Source organism: Anas platyrhynchos, chromosome 1 (genome assembly GCF_047663525.1).
Source record: "Anas platyrhynchos isolate ZD024472 breed Pekin duck chromosome 1, IASCAAS_PekinDuck_T2T, whole genome shotgun sequence".
NCBI lineage: Eukaryota > Metazoa > Chordata > Aves > Anseriformes > Anatidae > Anas > Anas platyrhynchos.
In genome coordinates, this window is record NC_092587.1 from 54959552 (window position 1) to 54986192 (window position 26641).

General features: G+C 49.9%; 2 protein-coding genes across 4 annotated transcripts in view; both read left to right on the plus strand.

The window, feature by feature from the left end:
- Positions 1-23850, plus strand: part of CACNG2 (calcium voltage-gated channel auxiliary subunit gamma 2) — a 47677-nt gene extending 23827 nt beyond the window's left edge. For both annotated transcript variants that reach the window (XM_038172916.2, XM_005016019.6), the window contains 3 exons: positions 19579-19662; positions 22792-22932; positions 23250-23850. In XM_038172916.2, the coding sequence (XP_038028844.1) occupies positions 19579-19662; positions 22792-22932; positions 23250-23785 (761 nt within the window). In that variant the 3' untranslated portion in view covers positions 23786-23850. The remainder of the gene's footprint in view (positions 1-19578; positions 19663-22791; positions 22933-23249) is intronic.
- Positions 1-26641, plus strand: part of TXN2 (thioredoxin 2) — a 78158-nt gene that overhangs the window by 24094 nt on the left and 27423 nt on the right. Inside the window, exon 1 of one of the 2 annotated variants that reach the window (XM_072038036.1) lies at positions 25635-25638. The exons of the other annotated variant lie outside the window; for it this stretch is intronic. The gene's annotated coding sequence lies outside the window, so the exon portion shown is untranslated. Of the gene's footprint in view, positions 1-25634; positions 25639-26641 lie in introns of those variants that run through there. 2 annotated transcript variants of the gene reach the window in all.

Consider the following 26641-nt stretch of genomic DNA (forward strand, 5'->3'; position numbering starts at 1 on the left):
ACAGGGAAGTTGGAATTGGGAAAGAAAAGGTCGGTCAGGCAGCTGTGTTAGTCAAGTTTGAATTACAGGATCACTGAAGCGTTTCAGTGGGAAGGAAACTCACAAAGTCTCTCGTCCAACACACTGCTCAAAGCAGGGTCAGTGACGAGGCCAGGCCAGTTTGCTCAGGGCTTTATAGAGCTGGAGATAGGTTTGATATCATGCCGCAGCAGAACTTCAAATGGATGTTGTGTATCACTGAAGAACAGTGATGCTCAAACTTCCAGAGGCACATGGCTTTTTAAAAAATAGTACTTTGGGCTTTGTGGTTTGTGCATCACATCTTTGAAACTTGACTCCTCACTCTAGGAGCCCTCTTTAGGTACTGATCAAAGACTGAAAACAGCCCACCTTAGATCTCAAACCAGCATATGCTGTAAGTCCTACTCGGGCCATATATTTGTAGGAAAGCCAAAGAAGGCATTTTGTGTGACTTCTTCTAGGTGGTGTACATCAGTTGGCAGAAAGGGACACACACATTCAGATAGAGCTTTGTCATGTCTGGTGGTGGAAAAATGAACTACCAGTCCTGAGGTTTCACTTGGAACATCAAGGAAGGGCTTCATCTTCCTTATCACAATAGATAGAGAGTAACCAGAGAGTGAGAAATCATGTAGGAAAACATGATTTGCAGTATAAATGTTCAATGTATGCACACCAGAGGCTGTGAACCCATGGGAACCTCTCTTGTTCTTCTCTGGACCAGAAGGTGAAATCCCACACACCCCGTGTCTTGTCCCTGCAGTCAGATGCACGTGGGGCTCTCCCCTGCCCTGGGGATGAGCAGGCTCCTCTTTGTGAGTGACCTCTTATGTGAGGTGAGTTCCTAACAGGAATTTGTGCCTTTCTGCTGGCAAGAGCCCTCAGGGTGAGGCTGGAGGCACTGCCAGCCATCAGGGTCATCCTCAGAGTCCTGAGAGACAGGGCAGGCGTGTGAACCCTGTGCAGCTGCTTTTGGTAAGCTTGGCTGCTGGGTTTGGATTCCTGCACCAGGATCCAATGCTCTGCTGATGTCAGGAGGGACAAGGAGAAAAATATCCTTGTGAAGTCTCATTTGTTTGGCACTTTATCCAGAAAACTGGGCAACAGCACAGGGATTTTGCTACTCTTATCATGTAGTGCAAACCAGATAGGAAAAGTTTAACCACAAGTTAAATGTGACAAGGGTTCACAGTCCCCATGTGCTGAGGATTTGCTGCTGTAAGTCCCAGGGCTGGAAAACTGTGTCAGCTGGGGCTGCTCTGCTCAATAGTTCAATGGCCCAATGGACAAATGAGAGGATAAAAACACACTAAAAAGCAATCTGCGGCCACGTGACTGCCTGTCAGCCAGTGCCACCGTCCTGCAAAACCCTGGGTTGTAATTAGAAACAGTAAGTATTTCATAAAGCAGCATCTCCTGCTGTGATACATGTTAGATAAACACAGAAAAAGGCTCTAAGCCGGCCCGCTGGATCTGGTTCAGTCAAAGTGGACAAACCCACAGCCAGAGGAGACTTCCCAAATTTTGGAAGGGGCTGCACCTCTGAGTGGTGCTGCCCACTGATGCTCCAGAGACATGGGCCATTGGGCTGCCACCAGCTTTTTGCAGACCCTGGGTAACAGCTGAGGCCTTTTATATGACCACAAACCTTCCCATGTGCCATGTCAGCGGCTGCACCGGTCTCAGACCTCTCTTTATTCTCACTTCCATTCATTCCTTGCATGCACCCATATGAGATGCAATTAATCCCAGTCTCCTGGAGCCAAACACCCAGGCCAGTTGGGAGCTGGGGCTGTTAGAGACAGCCCCTGCGCTCCAAACTCAGCGCTGTGTAGCCAGAGGAACCCAGGCAAACGAGTTTGCAAACGGCCCCCTGTTTGTTTGCTTGTATTCACTCCGTGGCTCAGATCATTGCTGCGCTGCATATGGTAGATGAGCACTTGGCGTTTTGTTGGGTTCAGAATGTGAGTGTTTTCAAGGGCTGCTTATCGGTTTTATAGCCAGCTTATAATCTATATGTTCGGCATGTAATGGTGTGCAGGGGGCTGATTGATCCAGAGCTAGATGTGGTAGCACTGCCGGCTCTGTCAGCTCTCTTTAAACGGTTCATCAGATGTTTGCAATGCAAGCTCCTGTACCACCTTGATTTACCCGCAGCCATGACTGCACTGCAGCCATTTCGCTGCACACAACATCTGGGAATTAGCTCCGGGACTTCCCCACCCAGGAGCAAAGGCCTCTCATCCGGCAAGCCGCAAGAGCAGTTTCACTGTCTGGGATGGAGAAGATGGAAGTTTATAACTAATAAAAACGCCAGCAAAATCGTATACATTTGGCTGCATTCACAGCTTGAGCTAAGTGAATTGGAGGCAGTGTGAGCTGCTGTAATATGTCATTTTCTCTGTCCTGCCGGCACATAACTCACACAACTCCAACTATCTTAACTGCCGACGGACTCCCCCGCGTTTGTCCCTCGCCGTCCAATAAACCAGATAGTGATGTGGTGCTCGTAATAGCACCTGCACGGCTGCCCTGTGCCACAGCAGAAGCGTTCCTAGAGCAGCCAGGAAAAAGAAACGTAGCTGGGTAGACCAGTAATTGAGAAAGCTGATATATTTCCACCAGGAGAAGGTAGCAATTCATACCCTCTACCTATCATTATCCTTAAGTATTGATTCCCCAGTCACATTTTCTTTGTTAAATGGCTTATTTCATCAAGGAGGTATTCTGCAGCTGCAGTCAGAGCGGGACTGAGCGCGTGCATACATTTGGAGTGCAGGGTGTATGTGACCTGAATTTTAGAGTAGCCTCTCAGACTACTCCTCTAATGAAAACTCGGTGTGCTGCGTCTCCTGCCGCTGGTTAACTCCTACCATCCGGCAGGGCGGGTTGGGCTCCGATGGGCCTGTCGGCAGGACCTCGTCTTACTTTGCACAAGGAGATAGATTTTGGTAAACAGCACATTAAATATTTGTGTGTGATCGTTCAATTTACTTTAAACAAATTTGCTTCGATTGTGTTCCGACTCCATTTGTGTCTGCCTTCTGTGAATGTTCCAGCAACATATTTACTGGCACGGATTTTCACTCAAACAGCAACATTTAAGTGAACACATTTGTAAAAAGCAAATGTTGAACCTACAATCGGAAAGTATTTGCTCTGATAAGACACTGCTATTAATGAGTTAAAGCCATTACCAAATTATTGCTGGAAATGTTTATTTGACAGAAACCAAGAATTTACACAAAATGACAAAAGTTATCAAATATGTTTTTTTGGGACATATTTTTATACGTTTTTCCCTTTTGGGGGTAGAGGCAATGGAAAGTAAAACATTTTGCATTTGGTGGTGGTGGCATAGGTTAAAAGTCACTCAATACATGTGCCTAGTCACAAAAGAACTGAATTTCACATCTCATAGACTTAAAGTAATGCTGGCAGAAACAGTTTAACAAACAAATCAGAGGTTGAATTGACCTTGTGTTGTCAAAAGATGTCAATCAACAAACAAATTAAGGGAAATTATGACTTTCCTCCAAGAAAGATTTGAAAACAGATGGGAGTAAAGATTAATAGTTCTGTGGGAGTGAATATTTCCAAAGCTCTTCAAAAAAGAGAAGGATTTTCTGTTGATCATGCACAGAACTGTACTTTTACTTTGCTTTTAAATCCTGTCTTTTGTAACATTTGTACCATGTGCTGGAAGAAAGCAGGTTGGTCTGGTTCACAGTGGAAAAATACAAGAATGAAGTTTAAAAAAAATGAAAACAAATCTGAGATCAATTGAAATCAAGACAGGGAAAGAGAGAGAAAGTCAAAAAAGCAGACAGATGGGAGTGTTAGTCCAGGCCAAAGAAACAGTATTGGAAAAAGATAGGTCAACCTCTAAAGCTGTGGGACCCCGAAGAACCTGGCACTGGCAGAGAAATGTGAGTAATGGCACACATGGGATTAAATCAGTTTTGGAAACAAAGGAGAGGAATTTGAATTTTTGCCTTGAAATGAATGGGAAACCAAGAGTCAGAGGTGATCGGGCAAAGATGTAATACCAGTTGTGTTTTGTTGCTCACACAAATTTGTGAAAGCATGGAGTAAGAAAGCTGCAAAGGTCAGACCATGCTGTAAACAAGGTGAGTGGTAGACCTGCAGTTGGGACATAACTAGGTAGAGAAGATGAATTAAAAATTCAGAATAAATTCAGATTAAGAGGACGTATTCTAGTTGTGAAGGAGTTAACTGAGAAAAGGCAATACAAATCCAGAAGCTTTCTCAAGCAAGACTTCAGGAAAACAGGGAAGAGCCCCTGAAGTCATAAAAGGTGGGTGTATTCAAGCATTACTGATATAAAACTGGCTGGTAGAGCTCACAGGAATTTTCTACCAAAACACATTTTTTGTCTGTGAACATCAGTTTGTTGAAATAGGCACTCTGCTGAAACATACTTTATAGTCTCAGCAGAAAAGGTTGCTTAGACCTGAGATGGGATCACTAACTGGAAGAAAAGAAAGAGAAGAGGCAATCAGAGGAACCAAATAATTACTTCCCTCATTTAGAACGGAGAAAATCCAGGGTGAAGACTTTGCTGGATGAGAAGAAGAATTTTGAACTGATGTTTTCATGATTTCAATAGCAAGCCCAGCTGCTAGACTGCTAGTTCTTCTACGGCAGGGTTTTTTCCATTCCTCTGACTAAAAAAAAAATAACAACTGATGAAGCGGGATATGTCATGGTGCAAACTGGAGATTTAATTTGAAACTTCTAGAATACCTGGGTGTTTTCCAGCCTCGCCATCTCTCCGTGCCTTAAGGCAGAAAGAAGACCATGAAGCAGCAGTATCCTTCTGAATGGAGGTCTCTGTCTCTGAAGCCAGAAGTAGCTGAGCTCTACTTGATCTTGATCTGATGGCATACAACTACATTTTCATAGGTGTTCTTTTTTGAGTGCCTCATCTGAGATATTTTGCACCTCCTGTTCTATTCTGTATTGTTCAAAGGTGCTGAAGACCTACTGCTCCCTTTCAAGGCCTACGGCAAAGCAATTAGGTTAAGTTATTTCAGACTGGATTCCCAGAAATGGAGATGCATAAAGTGAATGAACACGTGAAAATATTGGCCCTAATATCTCTGTGACTCAGCTTTTCCATTTCTACAATGGAGAAAACGATGCTTACTGATTTTCAAAACACTTTGAGCTCTACAGATGAAAAGCAGAGTGAATGTTAAGTATGATTATCATTTTTATTGGGAAAAGGTTTAAAGGATTTTTATCCCTGGAGAAGGGATCCCAGCACAGAAGAGGCATCCCTGTCCGAAGAAGTGCCTGGAAGTTGAAGAGCTGCTAAGAAACCAGAGTACCTTCATCCCAATGAATACCCCGAGAGGGATGGAGTGGGCAACCATCTCACAAAGCTGCCACGAGGTAAAAAAAGAGATGGGACCAGGCATCATTAACAGCAAGGAGATCATTAGATTCCTGCACTGCGGTCTGCATGAACCTACAGCAAAAATGGCCGAGGACAATCAAGTAGGAGAGATAAGAGGGAGTGACTCTCTTAAGCACTCTATGAAGAATAAGGAGGCTCTGGGTGCTTGTTAAATGGAAAGCCGGTGTCGATGGAGGAGCCTGAGGACACAGCAGATAATGGCTTATTTTCAAAGAGCTGAGCAGAGTACCAGAAGCTAAGGAATTACTGGATACGGGAGTAAAGTAAAAAGACGGAGTAAGGAGATAGGCCTAAGTGATGAGAGATAGCAGGGTCAAGGGAAGTAGTTGTTTTCTTGAGTGACTGAATTATGTCAGATGTTTCCAGGGCCGCAAAGAGAGTAGGAGGAGATGCACGAGAAAGACTTGGGAAAGGGAGGTGTTAAGTCTAGGTGAGCTAAATCAGGGCAATCTGTGACTGGGGAAAAAAAATAAAAGTATGTTGTACATGTCTGGAAAAGGGCTAGGAGGTGAGAACAACATGGGTGTGTTGGGAAGAATAGCGGTGTCTGAGAAAGGGCTAAAAGCAGTTAGAGAATTGATGGAGGAATAGGAACAGGACTATCCATAATGAACTGCCCTAAGTCTTCAGCTGGACCTGGAGAAGGGATTCATACTATCATTTCTGAAGGTATAACACAAATGATTGAAAGTCAGAGATGGGACAAATTGTCCCGAAGAAGATCTTGAAGTGATGGACTTTTTTTTTTTCCTGCTCTTTAATGCAGCCAGTGTTGGACAGAAATGGAGATTACCCCAACCCTGCAGGTATTGCTATAATGAACTGAGAGAGGAAAGAAGGGAGCCAGTGACACAGCAGACAAGCACTAGCTAGCATGTGGGAGAATATTTGAAGGGAATCAAAGGTTCAGTGTGATCCTGAGATGAAGAGACACCAGGGAAGTGGTGCAAACCAAGGAAGGCAGCACTGGTTAGGGATGGAAAAGTTGGGCTCATTAGGACAGAGTGACAGAGGTCAGGAAGCTGAAGGAGAGAAACTGCATGCCGATATTTGGGGAGCAATGTGAAGGAAGAGGAAGGAGTAGTGTGAGGAAGCATTGTGAAAGGTAAGAAAGCAGAAGAAATTCACATGCAGGAAGTTGTTTCAGGAGTGGAAAGAGAGCTGAGCTGTTAACCAAAAAAAAAAAAAAAATAGAAAAGACATAGGATCCACTCAGGGTTTCAGAATGTGAATCCATCTTATTTCATAGCCTAGTGGTCCAGATGTTGTCCTTGCTCTCACAATGACCTAACTGGGCTTAAAACCAAAACCTGGTCCCCAGGTCTGGCACATCCCATTCCTGGCTGCCGCACAGAAGTGACCTCTGTCCCCCTTCCATGATGCTCTTCCTTTTGCTCTTATTTCCCAGGTGTTTCAGGAAAAGAGGCTGTTGTTCAGGGACTGTTGTGTGATTTCAGATCCTTCTATCCCAGCTGTTAAGCTGGGCAGAAGATGGGTGATGGGGCTTCTCCTGCGAGGGAGCCATAGGAACTAGAAGGTTTCTTGCTCATGCTAGCAGTTCTGTCCTGCAGGGACCACCCTTGGTGAGATATGATCCAGAGAAGCAGCAGAGAGAGTGGCATTGATCTCCTTGGGACCCTGCAGAGTGTGGGAAATGGAAAAGTGTGAGGACAGAGGCAATCCCACTGCCTTCCTCTCTGTAGAAAGTCTCTGTGCCCGACACCTACGGGCAAAGATTGGAGATGCCTACCCCTGCAGCTCAACGGGTAGTATAGGGTAGGCTTAATACTCACACTAAAACATCCAGCGTGCTGCAGCAGCATCTTTTCCCTACCTGCTGTTCCACTTGTGTCACTCTCTCTGCTTGAATCCCTGCCTTGACTCCCAGTCTCCTTCTACATCAAAGTTCAGCTCCTCATTTCATCTCCAAGGCCTCACATGGCTCTGCTGGGGCTCGTCCCCCCTTCCCTCTCCCACCCTACCCTGCGCTAGCTCAGCACTTCTCCCCTCCCCAGCCCCATCCATCTCCCTAAAGCAAGAGCTCTGCTCCTTTTCTTCGGCGGCCCCCTCTCCCCTTTTCACCGCCCAGCCTTGTCCACCTCCCTCCCGCCTGCCCTCAGGGCTCATTCACTGCAGCTAGTCTTCCTGTGCTAATGACTTCCACTTCGCCTACGCCCTTGGCAAGCATTGCCCCTTCTGACTATTAACTTTGTTTACTACACTGCATCTTCAGAATGTGGAATGATTCAGAGATACCCGGCTAAAGCCAGGAGCAAACAAGATGTGAGCATGCAGTAGCTCAGCCTGTGACCTTTCTCAGCTGCTTCCTTCCCTCCTTCTAGCCTGCAAGTCTTAGACCTAATCGTGTTCCCGATGCTTTCCCACTGACCTTACTAGAAGCAGGATCCAGGCTTTGTGGACGAAGCCCAGTGGCCTGACTCTGAAAGCTGCCGAGAGCATCCTTGGAAGAGCCAAGCATCCGTGCTTGCTGGTGCCCCAAAAGCTGGGGTATTCATATAGTGAAATCCAGGGGGCAAGATCCTGCCTTTTTAGCTGCCAGTAAAATGCCATGTACACTTGATGGCATGTGGAAATACATAATAATGCCTCACGCTACGAACAGACAGCATTAGCAGGGAAAGGCTTTCCCCTCCCACTCACCCTTTGTCTATCTGTTTCTTTCCTGTTGTCGAAATTTAGCATCCCATCCTCCACCGAGAGACTCGGCTTTGCTCTGATGCTTGGAAGGCATCCAGTCCCAGCTCGCGCGCTTCCTCTGCCAGTCTCCACAGGTACTCTGTACACAGGGCTTCCAGCTAGTCAAGAAATGCTCTCTCTTCTCCCCCCCGCCAGGGAATCTCCAAGCTCCGGGGTTGTTACAGGATCCCGGTGGCGAGGCAAAGCCATGCGTCCTCGCTCTGATATATTAATCGCTTCTGCTCCACAGCACAGCCTCGACTGCACTGCAGGAGGAGAGGAGCCCTTTGGTAGGGATGGAGGCCAGCCCTTTAGAGGCATTTGCACAGTGCTCATGCTGTCTGGTCGCAGGGGAAGCGAGAGGAAAACCAGCACAGTTTGAGTCCTAGCTTGGCCAAACCTCGCTCCAATGTTCCCTAAAAGTGACTCCAGGAAAAATGCTTTGGACCAGAGACTGGTGCATAGAGGAACGAGGCAGACTGGGTTTAACTTTTGGGTTTGAAACAACTCACGTGCCAGTTTGGCAAAACCAAGCCCTTGGGAGGCTGGGCTAACCGAGAGGCCTGGAGAACCAGGTCTTGGTGCAGAGCGTACCTCAGAGCTGGTTTTGGGGGAACAGGCTGAGGGGCTGAGGAACAGCAGCTGTGGGTAGGGCTAAGTGGACAAGAGGCCACAGCTGGCCCTGCAGGCCTCACAGGCAAGCTGCAAACATGTGCCAGGAATGGGGGGAAAGGTGCACAGCGGCTGACGTGAAGACAGGTTGATTCAGAGACTGGGCCTGAAGAACACAGAGACCTCTCTTTGTGTCCCACACCACTTTGAAATTATAAAGCTTCCTGTTCTACACTGGGGTGGGACAAAAAAAAAAAAGCATTAAGACTTTTTAGACCAAAATCATGGGTTCAATGCACTGAAATTGTCAGTCGACCAGCAGTTCGTGTATTCATCTCATTCATCTGGGATCGAGTCAAAGCCTCTGTACCCCTCAGAGAAATTTTCATTGAAAAACCCTGACCAGCTGATAGAGGGAAAGGCTTTCTGCAGTGGCTGTAGCATAGGAAAAAAAAAAAAAAAAGGAAAAAAAAAAAAAAAAGGATTTACTCATGGAAAGGCAAACACAAAGTGAAGCTGAAATGCTGCAGTTCTTTGATCTTGGCACACGTCCTGACAGGCAGCTCCAGCGCGATGATAAGATCACGAGGGGAAGATCTAACGTGCAGCACAGCATTTTAAGGCTCCGCTGCTTCACAGGCTGCTGGAAGCGTAGCAGTCAATTAGAAACTGGGGAGGGGGACTGGAAATTCCTACCGGCGTTTCCAGTGGAGAACTGAGAATTTTTTCACGGAAAAGTGGGCAGACCTGGAAGGGATTTCGGTGGCCTTCAGGAGCCAAGTTCTTGTTTTACAGACTCCATGGACAGTTTCAGCTCTGAGACCCACCTTACCCAAGGTGTGGGGCAGGCAGGGAGGCGCAGTTTGGTGCAGGAAGCTCTGCTGGGCACGTCTCCAGGGGATGCGATCCCAGCCACACAAGGTGGCTTGGACATGATTCAAACCCCTGAAACGGCCCTTCAGGTTTCTAACTGAGTGTAACCGGACCAGATCACGTTAGAAATAATATTCTCCAGTCTAGTACTGCAAGTAAATTTTATCCCGTTATGAATAGCCTCCTCCCCAGGACGCAAGAGCAATGTTACATGTAGTGAAGCTGAAAACGCTTCAGAGATTAGCCCTAGCACATAGCTCACACCTCCAGACTCTTCTGTAATGAATTAGCGTGCTCAATGGATGAAAAAATATTGGTGCAGCAGCACGGTTTGCAGTCAAGCTTCAAAGGGGTTCTGGTGGCTGAGCAGCGCTACCTGCTCCAGCCGTGCCGCAGGGGCTTTCACGCTCATCCTTCGCAGCCTCCCCTCCGCCTGCTCCTGTCCAAATCATCCACCCCTTGCTGACCTCTGCTCACCTTTCTTGCAGGCACCATCCCTAAATCTGGCATGCTTCTCCTCTCCGCCGATTTCTTTTTAAAAGCAAACATAAACTTAACAGGATACACACACGCACGCAACCGTAAATGTCTCACAGTCCTGTGCTGCAATAAACCTCCCTCTTCCAAGCACCCTGCTGGCACTGTTTGCTTGTTAAATAAGCCCAGTGCTGTGCTTAAGCCTAACTTTTGTTACAAGTGCTTCAGGAGAGGGCCAAGGCACTTTGTTTCCTTGTAAAGCACAGGGGTACCTGCAACTCAGGAGAAATAACATGAATAAAATTATTAACGTTCTATAAGCAGCCTCCAAAAGCTAACACTGCTCGCAAGGCTTGGCATTTGTTTTTGCTGGGCTGCATGAGGAAGGGACCTGAAATTAAATCTGTGCAATAGCTGCTCCAACAGCCGGTGTTCAACGTGGGCTGGGAGCAGAGCAGTGAGCCGGAGCGGCAGCTGCTCCTCTGGAGGTGTCGAGAGCCGCGGTGCAGCTGGGCAGCATGCTCTGGTTGGATTCACGTGGGCCAGATACCTCGTTTGGCCCCGTGGGGTGTAATCTGTGTTTACCAACATGTTTTGAGCTGGGGAAGGGGCTGCAAAGGGGGCTGTCCCCAGCAAGGGGACACTGCCAGGGCAGGGAGCTCCCCTTCCAACCACTGGGGACACCAATAGCTTTGTCCCCAGTGGCTGGCAAGAACAGGCTCCCTGTGCATCGCATCTGCTGCATCCTTCCCCCCATTTCTTTATTGCTTTGGGGGCATTTGCTGCCTGAAGGGACAGCAAAGCCCCCAGGGCACTTTATCTGGCTGCAGCGAGGGATGAGCGATGCTCCCCGGCTGGGCAAAGCCTGGGCGAGCTCAGCGAGCGCGTAATGGCCGCGGCGCTCGTCTGTGGCGGCCCCGCGCCGGGGGAGCTTCCTCAGCCTTGCGTGAAGGGCTTTGGGTTCCCCCAGTGTCAGCCGTGCTGGCGGATACCCAGCACCGCTCTTGCTCTGCTTCCTTGCCTAAAATCATCTCCACGCTTGTCTTCTAGGCTGGAAGAGATATAACAGGTTTTCCAACCCTGGTGAAGCCACTCAGACCAATTCTTGCAGTGCAGCCAGTCCCCCAGTTCTCACCCTGAGGTCATTAAAGAAACCAATTGCTAAATAAGAGGGATGAGGTCTCACCCTTCCCCTGTGTGTCCGAGCCTTGGAGGGAAAGGGGCAGGAGACAGGCAGGATGGAGCAAAAGCTATTACTGCCATTGCCTTGCTCCATTCTCTGGATTATTTCCCTAGGGTACTCGGGTATTTTTATTATTAATAACTAATTTTTATACAGCACTTTTCATTCTGAAGGACCCTAAAGCACACCACATACTTCACAAGTTAATTGCCAGCTGTGAGCCTAATTCCTTGCTTGGTTGTGACCATAGCAGCTGAAGGTGCCGCTCAGGGTCTCACTGGGTTTGCACCAGTTTAACCGAGGACAGCCGCTCCCTGTAGAACCAGCAGGATATGTCAGAGACAAATGCAGCGTAAGGTTGGAGGTGAAAGATCTGAATTGCCTTTTTTCCTCCTTGATAATTTGAAAATGACTAAGGAAAAGGCTTTCAGAAAGCCTTCTGACCACAGCACTGCGATTGCAAGCGTCCACGCCTGTGCGCCATGACTTCCAATCGCCCCCAGGGCTACTTTCTCACCTTCCAAAAAAAATATCAGCCACCAGGGTAAGCCTGGCCCTGTCCTCTGATGTACTCTCAGAGATCAACACCATAGTTTTGGGGAGAAAAAATAAATGCAACCCAACCAGAGGAGGGGAATTATAAATCTTCCACCACAAGGATATCCTCTGCGTGCTTCTGGGGAGGACGCAGCCCAGCTGAGCTCTGGGTCTTCAAGCTCATGTCTGGGGCTCTTCAGCCCCTACGTCCCCACCAGCTGGGATGGTGTTTATATGCTCTTGTTTCTGAGAGTTTGATGTTGTAACCCTGTATGCAAAACCTGTCCTAGTTACAATATTGCTGCCGTGACAGGAAAAGGAAAAAGAAAAAAGAAAAAAAAAAAAGAAAGAAAGAAAAAAAAAGGGAAAAAAAAAAAAAAAAGAAGCAACAGCTCTTAAATTCTCCCTTCATCCCATCCACCCTTTTCCCCCCAGGCTTCCATTAGTATCTCCCTTCCCCTGACATCTGGATGTGCCGCCGCAGCTTGGGATTGCCTGTGGTAGCGGTGGAGCAGCTCCTCTCCTCCCACACCTTATGCACATCATTTCTCTCTCACTGCAGATAATTGCATCACCCTTCCTGTCACTCGGCTCGCAGTTGTAGTGTCACATTTGACTCGTTTTCCACACACACACAAATGTTCTTGCTACAAATTGCCAGTTTGGTGGTTTGTTGGTTGTGGGGTTTTTTTTATCCATCCAGAATATCTTGATTTCTTTCGCTTGCCCTTTCTGTTTCGTCAGGACTTCTCTCCATGCCCTGATCATCTCCTGCCTTCACTCTTCCACCCTCCCTCCAGCGGCTCCAGCTCTCCAGCTGTGCTGCGGGGTGGCTAAACCCCAACATCACACCGCAACACCTGAGCACAACTATTTACAAACCCTTTTCTCAGTCCTTTTTCTGGCTCCCAGCTCATTCACGGACCACTTCTGCCTCTTCTTGCAAGGCAGAGGTAATAGCTTTTACTGGCTCAGCTGCCGTGCCTTGAAAACTCTGCGACAGGGCTTGTACGCATGGAAGTTCACATGGTTTCGTGCACCAGGCACCCTCACAGCTGCAGAAATAGTTCCTAACCTCTCTGCTGAGGAATCAGAGGCATCGTCAGTGCTTTACACATCCATCAAACCACACGGGAAAATATCAGTGAGGAAAACACAAACGCTTTCATTGATGTGTATATATGAAATCACAAGGTGCATTTGCTATGTATGTAGAAATAAGACTATTTTCAATTTCAGAAACCCATCGCAGCTGGGAAATGTAAGAAATACAACATTAGGAGGAGAAAACAGCCGTAGCTTTAGATAAGCCTACTACATTTTTGTGTTTAGTACTGTTTTCAGAAGAAATTCGGCTCAGGTTTGATTCTGGCAGCATCTAGAAAATAGAGTCAATAGCTTACCAGGGGAGATGTTTGTACTGGATGTATGCAAAAAAAAAAAAAAAAAAAAAAAAGGATTTTTTGAATGACTTTTCTTATTGCCGTGTTGAGATTTTTAATTTGTAACTTGGACAGATGTCTAGCAGTGCCTGAGAACCAGCCACCCGCAATGCTTCAGCTTGCAAAGCTCCAGCGTGCTGGATTTGTCTTTGCACCAAAACGCCTTCCAGAGCCTGTGCACAGCGTCCCCAGCCAACCCCCCTCTCTGCCTGCAACAAAGCTCGGGAAATTCCAAGCAACGCCGCCGCGGATATTTTTGAAAGTTACAACCCTGTAACAAGAGGGTGTTTATAAGCGTAAATCTTCGGATAATCTTAATAACTCCTTTTGCTACTGCTGCACTTCGTGGCAGAGCGTGAGCCAGCCAGGGGGCAGCGGAGGATGGAGCTGCAGGGTAGGAGGCAGGGAGGAGGCTGCTGCCCCAGGAGGAGGCTTCGAGGCCGGGGCTCCACTCACCCTCTCCTCCCCAGTGTTGATTTCTCCCACTTTTCTATCCCTTGCCCAGTGACGTCCGCATTTTTCTTTCTATTAACCACCTCCCGACCGAAGTCAGCTCGCCGGAATTGGTGCTGTCAGGCCGTTCGCTGCTGTAGCTTTGGTCACGGTTAATGCGCTGCGATATAGCCCTTCCTTCGGGCTCCTCGAGGCACCGTAAGGCAGTGTTTGTACCATTTTTGCTGCAGTAAAACCCCGTTATTATCTGATCCTTAGCAACAGCTGTAATAAACATGATTATTAATAATACGTCGAGGAGAGCTGGTATAATGGTTCTCCCTTGTAGGCAGGGGGGATATTCTTTCATAACTATAAGATCAATTTCTATTTTGCATCAGTCCTTTTACAGTCTTCTTCACCACAATATCTGAATGATTTCCAGTGGCACATTAAGTGATGGGGCTTGATATCAGTCACATGTGGTTTGTTCTTTTATCCTCTCCCCAGGGAGAGAATTATGTATGCAACATACTGGTTATGTTGCTAGGGCTTTGTTTGCGTTCTTTTTATTTTATTTTTTTTTATTTTTAACATATGCGCTGCTGCATGTTTATGTTGGAGGAGGCCACATCAAAGCAGGCACGTTGCAGCTGTATGGGAAGGTGGCAAGATTTTGGATGGCCCTTTGTCCTCGTGGGATCTCTGCTGTTTCTCCAGACGCAACCCCTGCAGACCCCACTTGCTGCCCCACTGAGCTTCACCTTGTGGTAGAAAGCTCCTCTGTCCCTAAAGAATAGAGCTGTGGGTTGTGTGGACTTAAAGCTTCCCACCTGAATCAAAAGGCATTGCCACTGGCACAGCATCGCTTGCGGCTGTGCAGGCCAGAGCTCCTAGAGCAGCACCTCCTCAAGCCCCCATCCCCCAAAATGACCATCCCTCGTGTATAACCCTGCAACCCATAACCAAGGCCTTTAAATCCATATTGAGACATGTGAAGAGATGGCCTAATTTTTGTAAGATGCCATCCTAGGGCAATAGAGAGCATTTTGGGGTAACCGGCTTTCTTTTAGGGTGCCTCAGCATAGGCAGGTGAAAGCAGATGCCCATGAGCACTCTCTGTGCTCCCTGCCACTGCACTCTTCACCAGCTCCAAATCTCCCAAACGATGAGTGCTTTTGTGTGCTTCCTCCTTGGAAGGGTGGAGCTGAGTCAAAATGCCTTTAAAGGGTGTTTCCTGTGCTTCTCTTGGCACACCATGAAACCTCACTCCTTCCTCTTGAAACTATTATCATCAACCAGAAAGTCAGCATCACTAGCAGCATTTCTGGATGGTGACGGCAAACCTCCACTCCTGGTTTGGAAAACCTTTGCCAGGATGTGTCAGGCATGCTAATACTTTGCCATACAGCTCTGGATTTTGTGCTCTCAGCCCAGAGGCTGGCTCTGAGCTTCACCACCTGGCACCAAAGGGGCTCAGCTCAGAAATGGGGACCTGGAGCAGAAAGAAATGTTTTTGCTTTTTGACTGTCCACCTGCCCTTCATGGGTCGTTTCATGCCATTTGTTTCACAGGTAAATAGCAAGTGTCAGTTTAATCTTCAGTGAAGTTTACTTCTAAGGCAGGAATCACAAGTGTGCATCTGGGAGGTCTTTCACATGGGCACAGCCTCAGCACTTATTGGAGAGGTCACATCAAGGAGGAGCACGGTACATTTGAACTGGAAGGTGGGGAGAATTATCTGGCCCAGATGACTCCAGTGTCTGATCACCTTCATGATTTTAATACAAATATCCTCAGGCTGTTTCCCTGAGGCAGGGAAATACCATTATTCCCACTGTCGGTGACAGAAGAGGGGAGTTAAGTGACTTGCTAAAACGATACAGGAAGCGTGTGGCAGCAAGAGGTGCCGAATCCTTGGCTAACACTGCGCCGTCGCTCCGAGCTTTTAGAGACAACAGCTATATCCAGCCACTTTATTTATTTCTTCGCAAGCCACCATGCCAAAACCTCTGCTAAATTAGAGAGGGAGGCTAGAGGAAAGCTTTCAGCGGATTGCTTTTTCCCATAAATGGAAATATCACAAATCATTCTGGGAAAACAGGTCTTTCTGTTCTCTCCCCTCTTTGTCTGCTTCTCTCCTTTTGGACGTCTCTTCCTCTCCCTCTGGCTCCCAGTTTTCAGATGTACGGTCCTGACCATTTAAAAGCGCTCCCTGCCCTGCAGGAAGGGAGCAGCTTTGTGCTCTTTGGAACTTACTATTTGCCAGTGGATTGCACTCTGCAGGCAGGCAAGACTTCTGAAACAGCCAGGGCTGCACAAAGCGGCACAAAAATAAACCGTGCCATCAGCAGCACCGAGCCAGGCTCTCATCGGGGGTAACTCGGTCCGGCTCGCGCTGCAGCAGAGCTGGCAGCTGCCAGCTGCCCTGGATAGACAGCGTGTACCCAAACGGTGGCCTGGCTGCATCCGAGGAGGTCTCTGAGACTAAAAACTCAGTTGAAGCTGATGTCTGTGCGCCTCAGACATTCGGTCGCTCTTGGCAGCGTGGCAGGTCAAAGCCCAACGTGCTGTCTCTGCTCCTAAGCTTCCCAAAGCTCGGGCAGGTGACAAGCAAACGCTGGGGATCTCACTGAAGGACTCACAGTAACACCCAGGGGATTTGGGGGATGCTCAGGTATCTTGCTGTCGTGTCAGAAGGCTGAGCGCTAGGATTAGGGGTATTTTCCATGGACCTGGGCATCCTCAGCTTTTCATTCCTGAGACAAGTCAGAGCTTGGTTGCTTAGCACATCCCAAGTCAGGCTGCCCCAAGGAGCCCCACAGTGGTGTGTCAAGTAGGATTTCCAAATAATGATGTGCTTCTGCTCAGGAGCTGCAGCGTGGCACGTGGCTCTTCCCTCCCTGTCTCTGTGAATGAATGGGAGAAGGGCCTTGTGTCAGACCTCCAAAACACCCCTCAGCAGCCTCATCCCCATCCCCGTGCATGGCTGAGGCATTTCCACTGGCACAGGTGCTGGGGAGGCTGTCCCACCATCCCAGCAGGCCACGGATGTCCATGAGAGAACTGCTGAGCCACCTTGGTGCCAGAAGCGACTTCTCCACGCCGAGCTGTTTCCTGAGCTGCTGCCACCTACCCTAGAATCATAAAATCATGGAATATCCAAGTTGGAAGGGACCTGCAAGGATCACTGAGTCCATCTCTTGGGTCCCCAAAGCACCCTGAGCACTTGTTCAGCCTCCGGCACCCTGTGCCCTCTGGAGCACAAACCCACAGCAGGTCATGCCGAGCAGCGCTGTTTCCCCGTCTCACAAGGTGGGCCTCCAAGGCAGAGATAAGAAATGGCTTTAGCAGCACGCCTGTGGCAGAGCAGAAAATGAATCTTGTTCTCTCCTATTCCCAGTGACCGCATTAATGACCTAAATTCTGCATCCTTTCTCCATCCATCGCCCATATGAGCTAGGAGGCACTGGAGGAGAGGCTGTGGTAGCACGGACAAACTGCTGTCATCCAGAGCCACGGCGCTCTGTGCTGGTGTCACACACAAAGCAGCAGCTAAGGTGGGACCAGTGCTGCCCACCCTGCCTTCAGCGCATCAGCAGGACTGAACCAGAAGGTGGATGAGTCCAGAGCAGTACATGAAGATGAAGAGCAGCTCCTCAATACCACAGCGTGTTAAACACACTGGGGTTGGACACCCCAATGACCAAGCACTCTGCTGAGCCACTTCTACAACACCCACGGGACATCCAGCACCAGAAGCAAGTTTTCAAGGAGCCTGCATGTCACCTCTAAGCACCTGAGCCTCCAGCTAGCTGTGCCACACAAGTCCACAAAACAAAACACAGCAAGGGAAAGGAACTCTTCGTGCAATTATCTGCCCTCCTCGCTGGTACTGTGTGGGCAAGTAGCAGGTGGGAGTGTGGCGGGGAAATTTGCTTGGCTGTGAAGCTTTCCTTCCAGGAGAGCCATGGCTGAGAAGCAGACACTTGGGTGAAGTAACTGCGCTGGGGAAGGGTGATTAATAACCTCCTTTCACAGCCCACAGGTTCATTGTGGGAACAACACTTCAGAGGTCTACGGAGAGGCTTTGCTCCTACTTTCTTTTCCTGTTACTTACCTCTTACACACACTCCTCTCTGCTGTGTCTAGCCTCTTCACGGAAGCTCTTTGAACTAGCAGTTAAAGGCGATGGGTATCTCAGAAGTACCAGGCACAAGCGAACAGGACGCAGAAGAGCTGAGCTTGGCGGTTGACCCAGCAGATCTACAGCTATCTGCTCAGTGCAGCCTCCCAGAGCATCCCAAACTTTCCTTCAGCAAAGCCTGGCCTCGAGAAAAATGCAGGGGGAACCCTTTGTGCTTGGTCCCTCTTGCAGATAGACCCAAATACCTGAGAGATGAAGGAGTGATCTCTTTATCAGGTAGTATAGTGTTAGGAGAAGAGGCAATGGTTTTAAAATAAAAGAGTGGGTTTACAGTAGTTTTTAGGAAGAAATTCTTTACTGTGAGGGTGGGAGGCACTAGAACAGGTTGCCCAGAGAAGCTGTTGCTGCCCCATCCCTGGAGGTCTTCAAGGCCAGGCTGGATGGGGCTTTGGGCAACCTGGTCTGGTGGGAGGTGTCCCTGCCCATGGCTGGGTGATTTTTAAGGCCCCTTCTAACCCAAATCATCTGTCCCCAGTTAGGGGACCCGTGGGACCACCGTGCCTAGCCACGCACCACATGTGGAAACTTAATTCCTCGTTTCCAAACAGCCACCCCTGTCCCACCAAGAACAACTTGATACCTCGAGAACTAGTCAACCAGTGGCTGGTCAACCAGCGGTCATCATGCTGATGATGCTCGAGGATTACCACTCTGGAGCAGTAATGCTGATTTCAAGAGGAGAGTGACAAGAATGGTGAAAATAAGAAACTGGTAGAAATCCCAGATGATGAAGGACCAGGCAGATCTCTCTGGCCTCCTGGTGGGAGAGCTTTGCTGGTCATGGAGTATGTGAAAGACAGTTCCCACAGAAGCAGAGAGGCTCAGAGAAGACCCTGTATGGAAATGAGACTGGTCGATTTTCAGGTGACCATCCCAGCTTCTCATCTAAAGCAGAAGATTTGACTCCTGCAGTGCATGGGGTGCTTGGCTGCAGAGCTGCACCCACACACTCGTGCCAAGCTTCTTGCAGGCTTAATCTGTGAGAGAACACAAGAGGAGGCCTGGTAAAGGTACACAAAACAAGCAGTCATATGGGGAAAGTAGATTAGGAGCTTTTGTTCTTCTCGTACAACACTGGAACAATGGAATATATCCCGCCAGTGAAATGACTAGGTATAGCAAATTCACAGCTGAGAAAAACAAACACTTCTCCGCACAAACACAATCAGCCCGCTGTACGCAGCACTGCTGGAATCCACCGAGGCCACGCCAGGTGAAATTCAAATGGAGAGTGGGCTTTCCTACGGCTACACAAATACCCGAAGTTGCACCGGTGGATGCTAACAGAAGGGATATTAACCCACGTGCTTCGCCGCTTAACCCAGCCTGCAACCCCTGGTCCACCACCTGCAGAGGTGGGCAGCGAACTCCTGTCTATCCGTGGCCAAGATCTTCAGTGCTGCCTGCCACAAAGCAAGGGATGCTGCTCTGGGTGTACATACATGAGTTTGCATCTGTCTTGTGTGCATAAGAGGGAGATGTATGTATGAGCATGCGAGGAGAGCATCTGGTGGTCCGTACATGGGCGCGGGTGCTGCCTGGGAGAAAGGAAGGGAGGGTGTAAAGCGCGATGCAGAGGGCAGTTGTTCCTTCATGGAGGTTTCTGGTGTTCTCATTTGTTCTTTTTTTTTTTTTTTTCTCTCTTGTTCCCTAGGGAATTTTAAAGGTCTGTGTAAGCAAATCGATCACTTCCCTGAGGATGCAGATTATGAAGCCGATACAGCAGAATATTTCCTCCGTAAGTCCAGAGGCATTTTTCCTTGCAACTGCTTGTAGGTGCTAGTGTTGGGTGCCTTTTGCTCTCTGAAGGCAATGCAGTGTAACTCTGGGCCCTGGGGGGCTTGGGGGGGGGCTGAGGGAGCGATGGCTGTGAGGGGTGGGCAGGGCCCCTCCATGCCCCTGAGCCTCTGCATCTCCCCTGGCTGTCTCCCCTCTCACCTGCCTGGGACCTGCTGTTTCTAACTCGTTGTGACAACCAGTGGCATATTCTCATTAATGGCAACCAATTAGGAAAGAAATCTGGAGTCTTTTAACCCAAATCCATCAGAGAGCTGCAGAGCACAGCCTGACACATGACAACAACGCTCTCTGAAGCCCTCGCCAAGGCACAGGCCGCCTGGGGACACGGGGTGGGTGCAGGTCATGGTTGCAGCTGGTTCTGCACCCACAGCTTGGGCACGGGACCACCAGCGCTCCCCTCCACATCTCTCCTTTGAATGCCCAAATGTGTGCTCCAACCTAACACAGAGCAAGGTTATAGTCCCTCCAGTTGCATTAGATTTAATAAATTCCCTGAGTTTTGTCCAAGGAGCACCCATTTCTCTCTTGTGCCACCTCTCCCCAGACACCAGGGGCCTGCAGAGCGGGCCCATGGCAAGCCGCCATTTCCTCCTGCCCTGCGAGCAGGAGCTTGCTCTTCCTTTATCTCAGCTGTGTCCCCACTATCCGTTCCTCTCCCTGCAAGCACAATGTCCTCTGACAACACAAGAAGAGATCTTCTCCCTTCAGGAACCCGAGACAAGAGCTTTTGACCCCCCAAGGTGAAGCACCAGCGGCCTCCAAAGGCCTCTCAGAACTGCTCCTTGTCTGCCAGGTGTGCTGGGAGCCAGCTGTGGCGGCCCAGCCCTGCGGCAGAGATGAGAGAGATAATTTAGGCTCTGGAAAGCTCATTTGTATGTGAAAAGAGAAGGCTCTTATGCTGCTTCCTCTTGGTTTCTCAAACACTCCTTCGCCCACTGTTATTGTAAATAACCCGGGGAGATTGCCTTTCCGCAGCCTTGGTCTCTTCATGGCTGCGTGGCCCCTGCATGGCGGAGCAGGAGGCTCGGCTGTGATCCGTTTTGGCACAGCAGCTGTGCAGGCTGCCTCCAAGGACATATCTGCTCTTGCACAGTCGTTTGGGAGCGAGGAGGCTGCAAGCATCCACTGAGCTACAGAAGGGAGAGCTGGGGGAAGGGGGCGAACATCCCAAGAGCTGTGGATCCGTTCCCTTAGAGGGAAGAAGGTCTGAAGGCAAAAACTGTCAGGACCTGCCAGCGGCCCCAAGGCAGAACCCTTTTAATGTGAGAACTGGGTTCAAAGTGGGATTTGGCTGGTCCGTTAAGGACTTCTCGGGTCACTCCTGAGGGGAGTGGGGCTTCTGCTGCCTTAGCCCTGGCTGGAGAGGGACCTCACCGAACAGCCTCTTCTCAGGACTTCTGCCAAATTGGGGTCCCCAGCTGCTCTGCACAGGCAAAACCTGGAGGTATTAGCAAAAGCAGCTAGAAAGATATTTATTATTATCAAACTAGGTGATTCCTTTGCTTGGAGGACCAGCATGACTGTGGGAGAGGGCCCATGGCCAATCTAGAAAGGCTTAGACTTTATGCCTGCCAGCCATCTACAGAAGGTGTCTTGTGTTTCTAGAAATGAAACACCAGTCAGGGAGTAAGCAGCAGCATCCCTGTGCTTCTTTGCTGGAAGGAATCTGACTTAGAAAACAATCAGATGCTATGAGGGAGTATCCAAACACCATCATAAATCCTCTTCTCTTTAGCCCCAAGGATCCCAGAAGACCGGATGAGATCCTGCCCCTCTCTTGCTTGCATGGTCTTCCAGAGGGGCAGGAGGCAGGGGCTGCCCTCACCCTTCACACGCTGCCTGCAGCTCCCCATGTCAGCCAGCAACTTGAGTTCTCCCAGCAGATGGGAATTTCAGAATTCAGACCCAATTAAAACCGATGAGGTCAGGGTGGGGTTGTGAGCATCCCTCTAGAAACCCTCCGAACAGAGGATGTCTGCTTGATATTTGCTCACCGCCATTTAGCTTCGCCTTGTCGAATCCTGCCTTGCCTTCCAGAAGCTATTAAGAAGGTTATTATCACTCGCCTGTTCCCTGAAACACAGCCAGGCAGAACTGGAAAGCAAGCAAGAGAGGTTTTCTCCCTGTCTTTTCCATTCCCTATGTGCAGGCAGGGGGCTAGAGCCCCCCACAAAAAAAGCCTATTTTGTCTGCCTGGTGGGATCCCAACACCAGCAGGGGCTTTGAAGCACAATCTCTCCTTGGTTCATAAAAAGTCACATCTTTGCTTTGGTAAGGTTCATTCTTGTAGGCAAGGAGGAATTGGCTTTCATCCCTCTTCCAAACCTTTGCTCCACAAGCAGAATTGCACCAGCGTGCCTGATACCTTTCTTTACCAAGCAAGGCTTCATTTCACACTTCACAGCTTATTTTCTCTTGGGAAGGGAGGAAGGAAAACCTTCCTCATAAAAAATAAGAATATCGGCAACACAAACCGATGCAGAGTGCCCAAATACGTGTGAGTCCCCCCCAAAGCTCTGGGGTACATCGTGCGTGCCCGTGCAGGCATCTGCGTGCATCTGTGCCATTGCCCTCTGCTGGCTGAGCTCTTCTGTATCGACCGATGGCGTGCGTGTGTGTGGGAGCTGGCACACACACACCCATCTCTGTCCTCTGGAAGGAGCCCAGTTGTTTAATCACCAGGATAAAGCCCTGTGTGCCGGCACGCAGCGCTTGGAGTTTTGCTCCTCAGCCTCACTGCAGTCACAGAGCGGAGAGCAGCACCAAAAGCTGGGGGAAGAAGGCAGGAGGCAAGCGGCAAGGGGAGGCCCCCAGCTCCACCAGCCTCGGTCTCCCTGCTCCAGCCACAGCTTCAGCGAGAGCTGCTTGCAGCTGCTCTCTTCCTATGGCACACTTTCTCCATCCCCCTTTTTACTCCCTCCTGATTTACTCCCCTCTTTCTCCCCGCACCTACCAAACACACTCGCGCCCTCCGGTCCCCCTTTGCCCCATGCTGCCTCCGCACCCCCGTTTCCTCTCTCTGACACGTGCACTGTTATCTCTGTCCCTCTCCCTCTCTCCTCCACAGGGGCTGTTAGAGCCTCTAGTATTTTTCCGATCCTGAGTGTGATTCTGCTTTTCATGGGTGGACTCTGCATTGCAGCCAGCGAGTTCTACAAAACCCGACACAACATCATCCTTAGTGCCGGCATCTTCTTCGTGTCTGCAGGTAACGGGACACACATGGGAAGGGCTTTGGGGCATGGGTGGGCTGTTTCCCAGCCCCAGTGAGCCTTCCCAGGGGTGAAGATAACCCTATGAGGAAACCTCTCCATCTCGCTGCATGGAGACCACGGTGGGGAGAGGGTGTCCCTGTGTCCGGTGGCTTTTTGGGACCGGCATGGGAGAGTGGTGCAGGGATGCGGGAGCAGCCTGAGGAAAGCTGTGGTGAAGCCCACCAGTGGGGGTGGAGGCTGGGGACCCCCATCACCCCCTCCCTGGGTCATTCTTGCCACGTTGTCCTCCTGACGGCCGCCTCTCTCTCAGGTCTGAGTAATATAATTGGCATCATCGTATACATATCAGCCAACGCTGGAGACCCCTCGAAGAGCGACTCCAAGAAGAACAGCTACTCCTACGGCTGGTCCTTCTACTTTGGGGCCCTGTCCTTCATTATAGCCGAGATGGTGGGAGTGCTGGCCGTCCACATGTTCATAGACCGGCACAAACAGCTGCGCGCCAACGCTCGCGCCACGGACTACCTCCAGTCCTCCGCCATCACCCGCATCCCCAGCTACCGGTACCGCTACCAGAGACGCAGCCGCTCCAGCTCCCGCTCCACCGAGCCTTCACACTCCAGGGATGCCTCTCCCGTCGGGATCAAAGGGTTCAACACCCTCCCATCAACAGAGATCTCGATGTACACCCTGAGCAGGGACCCGTTGAAGGCCACCACCACCCCCACCGCTACCTACAACTCCGACAGGGATAACAGCTTCCTCCAGGTTCACAACTGTATCCAGAAGGAGAACAAGGACTCTATCCACACCAACACAGCCAACCGCCGGACCACCCCGGTATGAAGCCGTCGCCAGGAGCTGGAAGTGGGGCAGGAGGAGGCAGGAGGACAGGGGGGTGGGATGGGGGGCGAGGGCGGGGGGCGAGGGCAGGGGGCGGCGGAGGGGGGGAGGAGGAGGAGGAGGAGGCGGCGCGAGCGCCCCTGGGGTGGGGCCCTTCCAATCGCAAAAAAAATATATATATATAAAAGTTAAAAAAAAAAAAAAAACAGAAAACACAAAAAAAAAAAACACACGCGGAAACAAAAAAAATAAAAACAAAAAGAACGGCCGATGAGCAAACAGATAAGCAGACAAACAAGCACGCGAACAAAACAAAAAGCAAACAAAGAAACAAGCGAGCAAACAAACAATAAAAAAAAGGAAACGCGAGGAAAGGAACAACAGTGAAAAAAAAATCTTTAAAAAAAAAGAAAAAGAAAAAAGAAAAAAAAGAAAAACTTTAAAACTGAGAGAGATTTAAAAAATAGAAATAAATTTAAAAGAAAATGCATGATTTCCCATGTACCATTATTTTAACATTTAATAAAAACAGATTTAAAAAAAAATATAAAAGGGAACCAAGAAATAGCAAATGACAATATACCAAGTGGGAGGAGGAGGAGGCAGCTCTTTGGATTTTGGGGGGGGGGGGGGGGGTCATTAATTTTATGGTTTGTTTCCCACTTACTTTATCCCAACGCAGGCTCCTGGGGGAGCAGAGGGGGGCTGGACTGGCAGTGACTCCCCTGTCCTGGGGCTCCCAAGGGTTGCAGGGGACCCTGGGGCGCCGGGGGGGATGACCACAGCCCGTTCAGCCCCCTCAGGACCCTGGGGAGCCGCTTGTCCCTTGCGGGTCCCCGGGGATAAGGGTGGCTGCTGTCCCCAGGGAGCACAGGAGCTGCCACCGAGTCACCGCCCGCAGTGTCCCCGGGGGTCCCGGGGGCTCTCCCAGCCCTGGGGACCCTGGGGTCAGCAGTGACAGTGCAAAAAGCAGAGACACGCAACAACAAATGAAAAAAAAGAAAAGAAAAAAAAAAAAAAGGACAAAAAAAGGTTTCTTAAAAAAAAAAAAAAAAGTGGCAATTTTTTTAATAAAACAGCAACTATAAATAAATGTAAATATAATAAGTGGATTTACTTGCAAGAGAAACAGATAGTATTTTTGGTTTTCTTTTCATTTTTATTTTCTCCAGCTTTAAACTGTGAACAAACGAAGCGGGCGGCGGGGGTGGGCATGGGGGGCCGCGGGGTGGGGGGCCGGGAGGGGGTGCGGGGCTCCCACCGCTCACTGTGCTGCTGCAGGGGGGCACCAGAGCCCATCCCCGAGGGCTGCTGTGGGGCGGGGGGCACTCACACACCCCCCTCTGCGAATGCTCGGAGGCTTCCCGGGCCCAAAATGTGGTCAGCTCACCTCCAACTGTCCCCGGACACCCACCTCTCCCGTAGGGGGGGTCCCTTTCGCCGTGGCCATTTGGGCCCCCGCCACCCCGCAGGGATTCAGATGAATTAAAAGGGAATTGGTACACCCCAACAAGGGGTATGGGGGGAGGGAACCGTGGGGAGGGGACCCCTGGGGGCTGCTCTCCACCCCCCCCAAAGCAGCACGGTGTGCAGGATGGGTGCGCCGAGCCCTGGGGCAGCTCAGACCCACTTTATCGACTTTTTGGTTTTTAGCTTTTTTCTTTTATTTCTTTTTTTTTTTTTCCTTTTTTTTTTTTTTTTTTTTTTTTCTGTTCCCGTCCCTGCTGCTCCAGTTTCAGGAGCCTGGCAGGCTCCTGCTTTGGCTCCCAGTGGGGTTTCTGCTTAAAAACATCTTGACCCCCCCCCATCGCCCCCAAATACTTCGGCTTCAGCCCCCGAGGCGGGCTGGCAGGGCGAGGGGAGCAGGTGGGTGGCCAGACCCCTGCTGAAACCCCCTCCTCTTAAAAATAAATAAAGGGGTACAAAATTTAAACGACCCCCCCTGGTATATGGGGATGAGTGAAGCTCGGTGTCCCAGACTGTGGCGTTGGGGGGTGGGGGGATGTTTGGGGTTAAACCCAAAGCCCCCCTGGAGCTGGGGAGCATTCACAGGGGGAGGCAGGGGCCGAGCGCAGGAGCCCCCCATGCGAGGGATGGGAAGGGACGAGGGCTGGCGGGGAAGCCTTTTTCCGAGGGTATTGCTCATGTCCAGCTCAAAGCAGTACAAGAGAACCGACCTCCATTTTCTTTCTTTTCGTGGGTTTTTTTCAGACTGTTAAAAAAGAAAAAAAAATTTTAAAAAGAGAAAATGACAAAAAAAAAAAAAATCCTGGTACATGAAATAAAGATTTTTTTTTTTATATATATATAACTTGGTCCTCGTTTAAGTGGATTTCTTGGGGGCGGAGGGGGGCGGATTTAAAGAGGAAAACATCCCGATGTGCTGGAGGAGCACCTGGAAAACCAGCAAGAGGAGCAAGGGACGCAGCGAGAGGAGCAGGTAAACCCCGGCCATGCCTTCGTCTGGCCTCGAAAAGAGGCCACGAGGCCGGGCTCGTTGCAGGCCTTCCCTTTCTCCTCGTCAGATCTCCAGGCGAGCCCCTGGTCCCCCCAAGGGCATCACGCTGCTCCCTCCGCCCGCCGCCCCATTTCGGCTCCCCCCTGGGGACCCTTCCCACACAAAATGAGGGCACCGACAGGGAGGGGGAGGCGGCGAAGCGGGACGGGATGCGGCCGCCATCCCGGTGGAGGCTCCTGCCTGCTCCTCCCTGCAAGCAGGGCAGTGGGGAGACGTGGCTCCAGCCCCACATCCCGCACAGTGCCCCAGGACAAGGACAAAAGATGCTGTCCCTTCTTCCCTCCCTGCTTCGTCCCTCCTCTTCCTCGCTTTTACAGGTCGGGGTGATGGAGGGAGAAGGC